The sequence below is a fragment of the Entelurus aequoreus genome, linkage group LG17 (assembly GCF_033978785.1).
Source record: "Entelurus aequoreus isolate RoL-2023_Sb linkage group LG17, RoL_Eaeq_v1.1, whole genome shotgun sequence".
Taxonomy (NCBI): domain Eukaryota; kingdom Metazoa; phylum Chordata; class Actinopteri; order Syngnathiformes; family Syngnathidae; genus Entelurus; species Entelurus aequoreus.
The window spans coordinates 883,003-897,232 of NC_084747.1; the positions used below are offsets into that span (position 1 = coordinate 883,003).

The window sequence follows — 14,230 nt, forward strand, 5'->3', positions numbered from 1 at the left end:
TTGTGTTTTCTTGTTGTTGTGTTGTGTTTTAATGTTTTTGTGTTGTGTTTTTATGTTGTGTATTTTATTTTGGTGTAAAGTTGTTGTGTTGTGTCCTTATGTTGTTGTGTTGTGTCTTAATATTGTGGTGTATAGTTGTTGTGTTGTGTCTTAATGTCTCTGTGTTGTGTCTTTATGTTGTTATGTTGTGTATTATCATTTGGTGTGAAGTTGTTGTTTTGTGTATTTATGTTGTTCTGTTGTGGCTAAAATTGTTATGTATTTATTTAGTTGTGGCTAAAAAAATTGTATTTTGTGTTATGTGTTAACTATTTATACCGTGGTACAAAGTTGTTGTGTTGTGTCTTTATGTTGTTGTGTTGAAGTGGTTGTGTTGTGTCGTTTGTGTTGTTGCATTGTGGCCTAAAGTGATTGTGTTGTGTCGTTGTGTTGTTGCATTGTAGCCTAAAGTGATTGTGTTGTGTCGTTGTGTTGTTGCATTGTAGCCTAAAGTGATTGTGTTGTGTCGTTGTGTTGTTGCATTGTGGCCTAAAGTGATTGTGTTGTGTTGTTGCATTGTGGCCTAAAGTGATTGTGTTGTGTCGTTGTGTTGTTGCATTGTAGCCTAAAGTGATTGTGTTGTGTTGTTGCATTGTAGCCTAAAGTGATTGTGTTGTGTTGTTGCATTGTAGCCTAAAGTGATTGTGTTGTGTTGTTGCATTGTAGCCTAAAGTGATTGTGTTGTGTTGTTGCATTGTAGCCTAAAGTGATTGTGTTGTGTTGTTGCATTGTAGCCTAAAGTGATTGTGTTGTGTTGTTGCATTGTAGCCTAAAGTGATTGTGTTGTGTTGTTGCATTGTAGCCTAAAGTGATTGTGTTGTGTTGTTGCATTGTAGCCTAAAGTGATCGTGTTGTGTTGTTGCATTGTAGCCTAAAGTGATTGTGTTGTAAAGCGTATTATAAAGTATTCAGTGACAGTGGGGACGGCGTGGCGAAGTTGGGGGAGTGGCCGCGCCAGCAATCTGAGGGTTCCTGGTTCAATCCCCACCTTCTACCATCCTAGTCACGTCCGTTGAGTCCTTGAGCAGGACACTTCACCCTTGCTCCTGATGGCTGCTGGTTAGCGCCTTGCATGGCAGCTCCTGCCATCAGTGTGTGAATGTGTGAATGTGGAAATAGTGTCAAAGCACTTAGAGTTCCTTAAAAAGGTAGCAAAGTGTACAAGTATAGTATAACAAACAATTCAAGCAGAAGTCCATTTGGTTAATAATAAATAGTTGAGTGTTTTTCATTCCTACCATTGTTCTGTTTGACTCAATTCTCTTGATCCAACCTTTTCTAACGTTCCACACTAAGTATGTACGTTTCTTGCTGATATGCAATCGGCTCAATATCGATATCTGACAAAGTGATCAATTTGAATTACACACAAAATGAATAAAAAGAAGACCTGCCAAAGATGATTTGTTTTTATTATTCCTTGGGAAAGTGTACTGTCAGAAACATTTCCTATTTCCAGAGAGCACTCACATAAACACAAACGTGACTTCCTACTTGGGAATAACATTTCCAGTTCTGGCCTACAATGTGTGATACGCGTTGTCATAGCAACTCCAGTGTGATATCACTACCATTTTGTACATTGTCCAGGAATGTGTGGTTGACTCTGCAACACAAACGTTTGTACATCAAATCCCAGTGTGTGCGTGTCCAACAAGAACAATCACAGAATGCTTGAAAACACGAAGGCACAACTTGCGTCTCATCACACCCGCTCAGGTACAGAGTAATTACTATATAAATGGAGACCTTAATACAGTCAATGGACACCAAGTCATTAGGAAAAGCACCAGTGCAAGACAAGACTCCACATACAAACCAGGAAAATATGCAAAGTCATGTAAACCAGAGACATTAGTCCAACTAAAAGGTGGAAACTCTGAACATGATGACGTCAATGCAAGTTCAGTCATGGTGGAAAATATTACCAGGAGAACATGCACACCAAGATATACAACCACGTTACAGTCAATGGTCTACAATACACCATGATCTTATGGTGAAAGTCTATTTTGGACCATACCAGGTACAGAAGCTGAAAACACACACAAAAACCCCTATTGTCCAATGGAGTGACACTTTGCAGTTTCTAAGATATATTCCTCAATTCATTCAGGAGACCATTTGTGAGCTCAGAGTCTGTTGTAGTTCAGTCCAAAGGTAGCAGGGAACAGTCAGAACAATTGTTTTCAGAATTTCAGAGTTGGAAGAATGTAAAACTGTCCAAAATGTCTGAAGATATTAAACCTTCTCATCCAACCTACGATTGGTTAATTTGTCGCTCAACCTTTTAAAACCGCAGGACCAGCTGCCCGGGTTGTGTCCGTGTTGCTATGGTAGTTGCTTCATATAAAAAAATGTTCACTAAAAGCTAAACGTACAGGGACAGTGCAGTACAGTCATGAAACACTAATGTAACAAACGTAGCCTAGTCTATGGATGTTCATTCATCCAGGTCTTTGTAGTCTCAGGGCACTCAATCTATGGCAACTGGACTGTTTGCTTTGTCTTAGAAAACGGTTTGCCTCTCATCTAAGTAGGCTTCATGCTCATAGCCTCCATTGGTCACATCTAGTCTTGCAGCTGGTACCAATACCCCAACTATTCATACACCAACGCAAGGATGGTGTGCTTGAGCACGGATAGGTCTGCCCTATTGTAGTGAAAAAAAACTGAGATGCAAAAGAGCCTTGTGTCAATGCCAACAACGACAGTCGTTGGAGTGGAATTTCCCCTCCTTACCATTGAGGTATTGTATGGCATAACGATTGCTAGACACTTGTTTGTACTGTAATCCAGCAGAACCATTCTGGCCCAGCCACACCCACCTGGTGTTGGACTATACATAGTTGGGATTTTGGCACAAACCACTTGACTAGATGTGACCAATCTAAGTCTAAGACTAGATGTGACCAATCTACGTCCAAGACTAGATGTGACCAATCTAGGTCTAAGACTAAATGTGATCAATCTAAGTCCAAGACTAGACGTGACCTAGCTAAGTCTAAGACCAGATGTGACCAATCTAAGTCTAAGACTAGATGTGACCAATCTATGTCTAAGACCAGATGTGACCAATATAAGTCTAAGACTAGATGTGACCAATCTAGGTCTAAGACTAAATGTGATCAATCTAAGTCCAAGACTAGACGTGACCTAGCTAAGTCTAAGACCAGATGTGACCAATCTAAGTCTAAGACTAGATGTGACCAATCTAGGTCTAAGACTAAATGTGATCAATCTAAGTCCAAGACTAGACGTGACCTATCTAAGTCTAAGACCAGATGTGACCAATCTAAGTCTAAGACTAGATGTGACCAATCTATGTCTAAGACCAGATGTGACCAATCTAAGACTAAGACTGGACGTGACCAATCTAAGTGTAAGACTAGATCTAACAATCCAAGTCTAAGACTAGATGTGACCAATCTAAGTCCAAGACTAGATGTGACCAATCTAAGTCTAAGACTAGATGTGACCAATCTAAGTCTAAGACTAGATGTGACCAATCTAAGTCTGAGACTAGATGTGACCAATCTAAGTCTAAGACTAGATGTGACCAATCTAAGTCTAAGACTAGATGTGACCAATCTAAGTCTGAGACGATATGTGACCAATCTAAGTCTGAGACGAGATGTGACCAATCTAAGTCTGAGACGATATGTGACCAATCTAAGTACAAGACTAGATGTGACCAATCTAAGTCTAAGACTAGATGTGACCAATCTAAGTCTAAGACTAGATGGGACCAATCTAAGTCTAAGACTAGATGTGACCAATCTAAGTCTAGGACTAGATGTGACCAATCTAAGTCTAAGACTAGATGTGACCAATCTAAGTCTAAGACTAGGTGTGACCAATCTAAGTCCAAGACTTGTCTTACATAAGGATTGTGAATGAAAAAACACAATTCCAAAAAAGTGCAGTTCCCCTTGAACCTCAACCTTCAACTAGGGATGGGTACCTTTCACATTTCAATTGATGCGGTACCAATTCCTGGTACCAGGGAATCGAGACCAGTACCCACCAGTACCAAATGTCAGTACTTTTGATGCAACGATCCTTACACCATATTATGAAAGTATGAGCTACTGAGTCCGAGCGGTTTTTAGTACTACCTATCTAGAAATAGTCATTTCAAATGGGATGTAAATAAGTACAGACTTAGGTGGATTGCTCTTGGCAAAAAGATAAGAAGAAGCAAAATACAATAAGAAGTGTATAGAATGTCAGATCTTTTCAAGAAGAAAGCTCTCAGTTTACAACTAGGACCGATATCAAACATTACGTAAACTGTATAATATATAATATTATAAAAGTAATATTGTGATCTGCGAGAAGCATAAACCGAGAGCTCAGAGGAAGGTTATACTTAAAGACTTGTGATGATGATGTGCAATAAATACAATGGAAGAACATCCAGAAAAGTACTCATTTGATATTATGCTACAAAATCAATACCCTCTCATGTCTGTTCTCTCAGCACCATTTGTGTCTCTGATGCCAGGACTTGCTTGGCCTTTTCCTGTGAGATGATCTTTGAAAGTAAACCATCTTGAGATCGGATACCTGCCAATCTCCCAAGCTCAGGTGGAGCATCAGTCTTGTTCTCCCCTCAGAGCAGGAGTTTCCTTCTTTGTACCAGTTCCACATGGCCTCCTAAAACGAGGCAGTAGACCAGACTGCAGGTCTCAGATGAGCCTCTCTTCAGGTGGCACTTTGAGGACGCTGCCCATCTCCAGCCTGGCTCCAGCTACCTCCTGTGAGCTGGGGCTGTAGGTGCCCTCCGACTGACGCTTCTTGCGGGCCGTCATGACCAGGAAGAAGATGACCAGGATGGCCAGTAGGACACACAACATGGTGAGGGGGATGGTCACCACCAGCCAGGGAACTCGCTCCTTGTGCTCCTTTTTCTGCAAGACAATTGGCAAGAATGAACGTTAACGACAGAATGCTGCGTCTCCAGTCCCTCACCTCAGTCCTTTGAGAAGTACTGCCAAGTGTGGGGTCATGCCAGCTAGTCCCTCACCTCAGTCCTTTGATAAGTACTGCCAAGTGTGGGGTCATGCCAGCTAGTCCCTCACTTTAGTCCTTTGAGAAGTACTGCCAAGTGTGGGGTCATGCCAGCTAGTCCCTCACTTCAGTCCTTTGAGAAGTACTGCCAAGTGTGGGGTCATGCCAGCTAGTCCCTCACCTCAGTCCTTTGAGAAGTACTGCCAAGTGTAGGGTCATGCCAGCTAGTCCCTCACTTCAGTCCTTTGAGAAGTACTGCCAAGTGTGGGGTCATGCCAGCTAGTCCCTCACCTCAGTCCTTTGAGAAGTACTGCCAAGTGTGGGGTCATGCCAGCTAGTCCCTCACCTCAGTCCTTTGATAAGTACTGCCAAGTGTGGGGTCATGCCAGCTAGTCCCTCACTTTAGTCCTTTGAGAAGTACTGCCAAGTGTGGGGTCATGCCAGCTATTCCCTCACCTCAGTCCTTTGATAAGTACTGCCAAGTGTGGGGTCATGCCAGCTAGTCCCTCACTTCAGTCCTTTGAGAAGTACTGCCAAGTGTAGGGTCATGCCAGCTAGTCCCTCACTTCAGTCCTTTGAGAAGTACTGCCAAGTGTGGGGTCATGCCAGCTAGTCCCTCACCTCAGTCCTTTGAGAAGTACTGCCAAGTGTGGGGTCATGCCAGCTAGTCCCTCACCTCAGTCCTTTGAGAAGTACTGCCAAGTGTGGGGTCATGCCAGCTAGTCCCTCACCTCAGTCCTTTGATAAGTACTGCCAAGTGTGGGGTCATGCCAGCTAGTCCCTCACCTCAGTCCTTTGATAAGTACTGCCAAGTGTGGGGTCATGCCAGCTAGTCCCTCACTTCAGTCCTTTGATAAGTACTGCCAAGTGTGGGGTCATGCCAGCTAGTCCCTCACTTCAGTCCTTTGATAAGTACTGCCAAGTGTGGGGTCATGCCAGCTAGTCCCTCACTTCAGTCCTTTGAGAAGTACTGCCAAGTGTGGGGTCATGCCAGCTAGTCCCTCACCTCAGTCCTTTGATAAGTACTGCCAAGTGTGGGGTCATGCCAGCTAGTCCCTCACCTCAGTCCTTTGATAAGTACTGCCAAGTGTGGGGTCATGCCAGCTAGTCCCTCACCTCAGTCCTTTGATAAGTACTGCCAAGTGTGGGGTCATGCCAGCTAGTCCCTCACTTCAGTCCTTTGATAAGTACTGCCAAGTGTGGGGTCATGCCAGCTAGTCCCTCACCTCAGTCCTTTGATAAGTACTGCCAAGTGTGGGGTCATGCCAGCTAGTCCCTCACTTCAGTCCTTTGATAAGTACTGCCAAGTGTGGGGTCATGCCAGCTAGTCCCTCACTTCAGTCCTTTGATAAGTACTGCCAAGTGTGGGGTCATGCCAGCTAGTCCCTCACCTCAGTCCTTTGATAAGTACTGCCAAGTGTGGGGTCATGCCAGCTAGTCCCTCACTTCAGTCCTTTGATAAGTACTGCCAAGTGTGGGGTCATGCCAGCTAGTCCCTCACTTCAGTCCTTTGAGAAGTACTGCCAAGTGTGGGGTCATGCCAGCTAGTCCCTCACCTCAGTCCTTTGATAAGTACTGCCAAGTGTGGGGTCATGCCAGCTAGTCCCTCACTTTAGTCCTTTGAGAAGTACTGCCAAGTGTGGGGTCATGCCAGCTAGTCCCTCACCTCAGTCCTTTGATAAGTACTGCCAAGTGTGGGGTCATGCCAGCTAGTCCCTCACTTCAGTCCTTTGAGAAGTACTGCCAAGTGTGGGGTCATGCCAGCTAGTCCCTCACTTTAGTCCTTTGAGAAGTACTGCCAAGTGTGGGGTCATGCCAGCTAGTCCCTCACCTCAGTCCTTTGAGAAGTACTGCCAAGTGTAGGGTCATGCCAGCTAGTCCCTCACCTCAGTCCTTTGATAAGTACTGCCAAGTGTGGGGTCATGCCATTTAGTCCCTCACCTCAGTCCTTTGATAAGTACTGCCAAGTGTGGGGTCATGCCAGCTAGTCCCTCACCTCAGTCCTTTGATAAGTACTGCCAAGTGTGGGGTCATGCCAGCTAGTCCCTCACTTCAGTCCTTTGAGAAGTACTGCCAAGTGTGGGGTCATGCCAGCTAGTCCCTCACCTCAGTCCTTTGAGAAGTACTGCCAAGTGTAGGGTCATGCCAGCTAGTCCCTCACCTCAGTCCTTTGATAAGTACTGCCAAGTGTGGGGTCATGCCAGCTAGTCCCTCACCTCAGTCCTTTGATAAGTACTGCCAAGTGTGGGGTCATGCCAGCTAGTCCCTCACCTCAGTCCTTTGATAAGTACTGCCAAGTGTGGGGTCATGCCAGCTAGTCCCTCACTTCAGTCCTTTGAGAAGTACTGCCAAGTGTGGGGTCATGCCAGCTAGTCCCTCACTTCAGTCCTTTGAGAAGTACTGCCAAGTGTGGGGTCATGCCAGCTAGTCCCTCACCTCAGTCCTTTGATAAGTACTGCCAAGTGTGGGGTCATGCCAGCTAGTCCCTCACCTCAGTCCTTTGATAAGTACTGCCAAGTGTGGGGTCATGCCAGCTAGTCCCTCACTTCAGTCCTTTGAGAAGTACTGCCAAGTGTGGGGTCATGCCAGCTAGTCCCTCACTTCAGTCCTTTGAGAAGTACTGCCAAGTGTGGGGTCATGCCAGCTAGTCCCTCACCTCAGTCCTTTGATAAGTACTGCCAAGTGTGGGGTCATGCCAGCTAGTCCCTCACCTCAGTCCTTTGATAAGTACTGCCAAGTGTGGGGTCATGCCAGCTAGTCCCTCACTTCAGTCCTTTGAGAAGTACTGCCAAGTGTGGGGTCATGCCAGCTAGTCCCTCACCTCAGTCCTTTGAGAAGTACTGCCAAGTGTGGGGTCATGCCAGCTAGTCCCTCACTTCAGTCCTTTGAGAAGTACTGCCAAGTGTAGGGTCATGCCAGCTAGTCCCTCACTTCAGTCCTTTGAGAAGTACTGCCAAGTGTGGGGTCATGCCAGCTAGTCCCTCACTTCAGTCCTTTGATAAGTACTGCCAAGTGTGGGGTCATGCCAGCTAGTCCCTCACTTCAGTCCTTTGAGAAGTACTGCCAAGTGTGGGGTCATGCCAGCTAGTCCCTCACTTCAGTCCTTTGATAAGTACTGCCAAGTGTGGGGTCATGCCAGCTAGTCCCTCACTTCAGTCCTTTGAGAAGTACTGCCAAGTGTGGGGTCATGCCAGCTAGTCCCTCACTTCAGTCCTTTGAGAAGTACTGCCAAGTGTGGGGTCATGCCAGCTAGTCCCTCACCTCAGTCCTTTGATAAGTACTGCCAAGTGTGGGGTCATGCCAGCTAGTCCCTCACCTCAGTCCTTTGATAAGTACTGCCAAGTGTGGGGTCATGCCAGCTAGTCCCTCACTTCAGTCCTTTGAGAAGTACTGCCAAGTGTGGGGTCATGCCAGCTAGTCCCTCACTTCAGTCCTTTGAGAAGTACTGCCAAGTGTGGGGTCATGCCAGCTAGTCCCTCACTTCAGTCCTTTGAGAAGTACTGCCAAGTGTGGGGTCATGCCAGCTAGTCCCTCACTTCAGTCCTTTGAGAAGTACTGCCAAGTGTAGGGTCATGCCAGCTAGTCCCTCACCTCAGTCCTTTGATAAGTACTGCCAAGTGTGGGGTCATGCCAGCTAGTCCCTCACCTCAGTCCTTTGATAAGTACTGCCAAGTGTGGGGTCATGCCAGCTAGTCCCTCACTTCAGTCCTTTGAGAAGTACTGCCAAGTGTGGGGTCATGCCAGCTAGTCCCTCACTTCAGTCCTTTGAGAAGTACTGCCAAGTGTGGGGTCATGCCAGCTAGTCCCTCACCTCAGTCCTTTGATAAGTACTGCCAAGTGTGGGGTCATGCCAGCTAGTCCCTCACCTCAGTCCTTTGATAAGTACTGCCAAGTGTGGGGTCATGCCAGCTAGTCCCTCACTTCAGTCCTTTGAGAAGTACTGCCAAGTGTGGGGTCATGCCAGCTAGTCCCTCACCTCAGTCCTTTGAGAAGTACTGCCAAGTGTGGGGTCATGCCAACTAGTCCCTCACTTCAGTCCTTTGAGAAGTACTGCCAAGTGTAGGGTCATGCCAGCTAGTCCCTCACTTCAGTCCTTTGAGAAGTACTGCCAAGTGTAGGGTCATGCCAGCTAGTCCCTCACTTCAGTCCTTTGAGAAGTACTGCCAAGTGTGGGGTCATGCCAGCTAGTCCCTCACTTCAGTCCTTTGATAAGTACTGCCAAGTGTGGGGTCATGCCAGCTAGTCCCTCACTTCAGTCCTTTGAGAAGTACTGCCAAGTGTGGGGTCATGCCAGCTAGTCCCTCACTTCAGTCCTTTGATAAGTACTGCCACGTGTGGGGTCATGCCAGCTAGTCCCTCACTTCAGTCCTTTGAGAAGTACTGCCAAGTGTGGGGTCATGCCAGCTAGTCCCTCACCTCAGTCCTTTGATAAGTACTGCCAAGTGTGGGGTCATGCCAGCTAGTCCCTCACCTCAGTCCTTTGATAAGTACTGCCAAGTGTGGGGTCATGCCAGCTAGTCCCTCACTTCAGTCCTTTGAGAAGTACTGCCAAGTGTGGGGTCATGCCAGCTAGTCCCTCACCTCAGTCCTTTGAGAAGTACTGCCAAGTGTGGGGTCATGCCAGCTAGTCCCTCACTTCAGTCCTTTGAGAAGTACTGCCAAGTGTAGGGTCATGCCAGCTAGTCCCTCACTTCAGTCCTTTGAGAAGTACTGCCAAGTGTGGGGTCATGCCAGCTAGTCCCTCACTTCAGTCCTTTGATAAGTACTGCCAAGTGTGGGGTCATGCCAGCTAGTCCCTCACTTCAGTCCTTTGAGAAGTACTGCCAAGTGTGGGGTCATGCCAGCTAGTCCCTCACTTCAGTCCTTTGATAAGTACTGCCAAGTGTGGGGTCATGCCAGCTAGTCCCTCACTTCAGTCCTTTGAGAAGTACTGCCAAGTGTAGGGTCATGCCAGCTAGTCCCTCACCTCAGTCCTTTGATAAGTACTGCCAAGTGTGGGGTCATGCCAGCTAGTCCCTCACCTCAGTCCTTTGATAAGTACTGCCAAGTGTGGGGTCATGCCAGCTAGTCCCTCACTTCAGTCCTTTGAGAAGTACTGCCAAGTGTGGGGTCATGCCAGCTAGTCCCTCACTTCAGTCCTTTGAGAAGTACTGCCAAGTGTGGGGTCATGCCAGCTAGTCCCTCACTTCAGTCCTTTGAGAAGTACTGCCAAGTGTGGGGTCATGCCAGCTAGTCCCTCACTTCAGTCCTTTGAGAAGTACTGCCAAGTGTAGGGTCATGCCAGCTAGTCCCTCACCTCAGTCCTTTGATAAGTACTGCCAAGTGTGGGGTCATGCCAGCTAGTCCCTCACCTCAGTCCTTTGATAAGTACTGCCAAGTGTGGGGTCATGCCAGCTAGTCCCTCACTTCAGTCCTTTGAGAAGTACTGCCAAGTGTGGGGTCATGCCAGCTAGTCCCTCACTTCAGTCCTTTGAGAAGTACTGCCAAGTGTGGGGTCATGCCAGCTAGTCCCTCACCTCAGTCCTTTGATAAGTACTGCCAAGTGTGGGGTCATGCCAGCTAGTCCCTCACCTCAGTCCTTTGATAAGTACTGCCAAGTGTGGGGTCATGCCAGCTAGTCCCTCACTTCAGTCCTTTGAGAAGTACTGCCAAGTGTGGGGTCATGCCAGCTAGTCCCTCACCTCAGTCCTTTGAGAAGTACTGCCAAGTGTGGGGTCATGCCAGCTAGTCCCTCACTTCAGTCCTTTGAGAAGTACTGCCAAGTGTAGGGTCATGCCAGCTAGTCCCTCACTTCAGTCCTTTGAGAAGTACTGCCAAGTGTGGGGTCATGCCAGCTAGTCCCTCACTTCAGTCCTTTGATAAGTACTGCCAAGTGTGGGGTCATGCCAGCTAGTCCCTCACTTCAGTCCTTTGAGAAGTACTGCCAAGTGTGGGGTCATGCCAGCTAGTCCCTCACTTCAGTCCTTTGATAAGTACTGCCACGTGTGGGGTCATGCCAGCTAGTCCCTCACTTCAGTCCTTTGAGAAGTACTGCCAAGTGTAGGGTCATGCCAGCTAGTCCCTCACTTCAGTCCTTTGAGAAGTACTGCCAAGTGTGGGGTCATGCCAGCTAGTCCCTCACTTTAGTCCTTTGAGAAGTACTGCCAAGTGTAGGGTCATGCCAGCTAGTCCCTCACTTCAGTCCTTTGATAAGTACTGCCAAGTGTAGGGTCATGCCAGCTAGTCCCTCACTTTAGTCCTTTGATAAGTACTGCCAAGTGTAGGGTCATGCCAGCTAGTCCCTCACTTCAGTCCTTTGAGAAGTACTGCCAAGTGTGGGGTCATGCCAGCTAGTCCCTCACTTTAGTCCTTTGATAAGTACTGCCACGTGTGGGGTCATGCCAGCTAGTCCCTCACCTCAGTCCTTTGAGAAGTACTGCCAAGTGTGGGGTCATGCCAGCTAGTCCCTCACTTCAGTCCTTTGAGAAGTACTGCCAAGTGTAGGGTCATGCCAGCTAGTCCCTCACTTCAGTCCTTTGAGAAGTACTGCCAAGTGTGGGGTCATGCCAGCTAGTCCCTCACCTCAGTCCTTTGAGAAGTACTGCCAAGTGTGGGGTCATGCCAGCTAGTCCCTCACTTCAGTCCTTTGATAAGTACTGCCAAGTGTGGGGTCATGCCAGTCAGGCTAATATATTGAAACTATATTATTTCTTATACAAGTTAGTGGGTGCAGCTCATATATTGATGCAACTTACAGGTTTTCCTTTTCATTTGTGTTTGTGTGAGCATTTCATTAGAAGTAAACATGTCTCAAACTCTGACTTCTTGCCTGCGACACTCACTAAAATGGCAGTTATTATTATTATTATTATTATTATTACACATGTGATGCATTTACACTTTGTACACACTTTGCACTTATTTAGCAGTACTGATGGAGGTACTCTATACTTCTTTAGCAGTACTGATGGAGGTACTCTATACTTCTTTAGCAGTACTGATGGAGGTACTCTATACTTCTTTAGCAGTACTGATGGAGGTACTCTATACTTCTTTAGCAGTACTGATGGAGGTACTCTATACTTATTTAGCAGTACTGATGGAGGTACTCTATACTTATTTAGGAGTACTGATGGAGGTACTCTATACTTATTTAGGAGTACTGATGGAGGTACTCTATACTTATTTAGGAGTACTGATGGAGGTACTCTATACTTATTTAGCAGTACTGATGGAGGTACTCTATACTTATTTAGGAGTACTGATGGAAGTACTCTATACTTATTTAGGAGTACTGATGGAGGTACTCTATACTTATTTAGAAGTACTGATGGAGGTACTCTATACTTATTTAGTAGTACTGATGGAGGTACTCTATACTTATTTAGAAGTACTGATGGAGGTACTCTATACTTATTTAGCAGTACTGATGGAGGTACTCTATACTTATTTAGGAGTACTGATGGAGGTACTCTATACTTATTTAGAAGTACTGATGGAGGTACTCTATACTTATTTAGGAGTACTGATGGAGGTACTCTATACTTCTTTAGGAGTACTGATGGAGGTACTCTATACTTATTTAGCAGTACCGATGGAGGTACTCTATACTTATTTAGCAGTACTGATGGAGGTACTCTATACTTATTTAGGAGTACTGATGGAGGTACTCTATACTTATTTAGCAGTACTGATGGAGGTACTCTATACTTATTTAGCAGTACTGATGGAGGTACTCTATACTTATTTAGCAGTACTGATGGAGGTACTCTATACTTCTTTAGGAGTACTGATGGAGGTACTCTATACTTATTTAGCAGTACTGATGGAGGTACTCTATACTTATTTAGGAGTACTGATGGAGGTACTCTATACTTATTTAGGAGTACTGATGGAGGTACTCTATACTTATTTAGTAGTACTGATGGAGGTACTCTATACTTATTTAGCAGTACTGATGGAGGTACTCTATACTTATTTAGAAGTACTGATGGAGGTACTCTATACTTATTTAGCAGTACTGATGGAGGTACTCTATACTTATTTAGCAGTACTGATGGAGGTACTCTATACTTCTTTAGCAGTACTGATGGAGGTACTCTATACTTATTTAGGAGTACTGATGGAGGTACTCTATACTTATTTAGCAGTACTGATGGAGGTACTCTATACTTATTTAGCAGTACTGATGGAGGTACTCTATACTTATTTAGGAGTACTGATGGAGGTACTCTATACTTATTTAGTAGTACTGATGGAGGTACTCTATACTTATTTAGGAGTACTGATGGAGGTACTCTATACTTATTTAGCAGTACTGATGGAGGTACTCTATACTTATTTAGCAGTACTGATGGAGGTACTCTATACTTATTTAGGAGTACTGATGGAGGTACTCTATACTTCTTTAGGAGTACTGATGGAAGTGAGAATACTTACATTGCTTTCACAGCGGGTGCCACTATAGCCTGGCACACACACACACTGGAAGTGGTTGAGTCTGTCCAGACAGGTGGCGCCATTGAGACAAGGACCGGACTCGCACTCGTCTATTTCTGTCTCGCACCTGAAAGACATCAGTGTGGCTTTAATACAACACAGACTGACACCAGAAGCAAACACTCTGCTGACACTAGAGGATGTAGGGCTGCGATATCAATATAAAGCGCCATAGTTCATCAGTATCAATACAAACATGCAGGGCTGCGATATCAATATAAAGCGCCATAGTTCATCAGTATCAATACAAACATGCAGGGCTGCGATATCAGTATAAAGCGCCATAGTTCATCAGTATCAATACAAACATGTAGGGCTGCGATATCAATATAAGCGCCATAGTTCATCATTATCAATACAAACATGCAGGGCTGCGATATCAATATAAAGCGCCATAGTTCATCCGTATCAATACAAACATGCAGGGCTGCGATATCAATATAAAGCGCCATAGTTCATCATTATCAATACAAACATGCAGGGCTGCGATATCAGTATAAAGCGCCATAGTTCATCAGTATCAATACAAACATGCAGGGCTGCGATATCAGTATAAAGCGCCATAGTTCATCATTATCAATACAAACATGCAGGGCTGCGATATCAATATAAAGCGCCATAGTTCATCAGTATCAATACAAACATGCAGGGCTGCGATATCAGTATAAAGCGCCATAGTTCATCATTATCAATACAAACA

At 45.7% G+C, this 14,230-nt stretch overlaps 1 protein-coding gene across 1 annotated transcript in view; it reads right to left on the minus strand.

Moving 5' to 3' along the window:
* Nucleotides 1-1,451: 1,451 nt before the first annotated feature.
* The window catches only part of LOC133632130 (protein crumbs homolog 1-like), a 130,772-nt gene continuing 117,993 nt past the window's right edge, over nt 1,452-14,230 (minus strand). The window contains exons 12-13 of the mRNA XM_062024371.1: nt 13,471-13,597; nt 1,452-4,952 (exon numbers count right to left, since the gene is read on the minus strand). Of these exons, the coding sequence (XP_061880355.1) occupies nt 4,731-4,952; nt 13,471-13,597 (349 nt within the window). The 3' untranslated portion in view covers nt 1,452-4,730. The remainder of the gene's footprint in view (nt 4,953-13,470; nt 13,598-14,230) is intronic.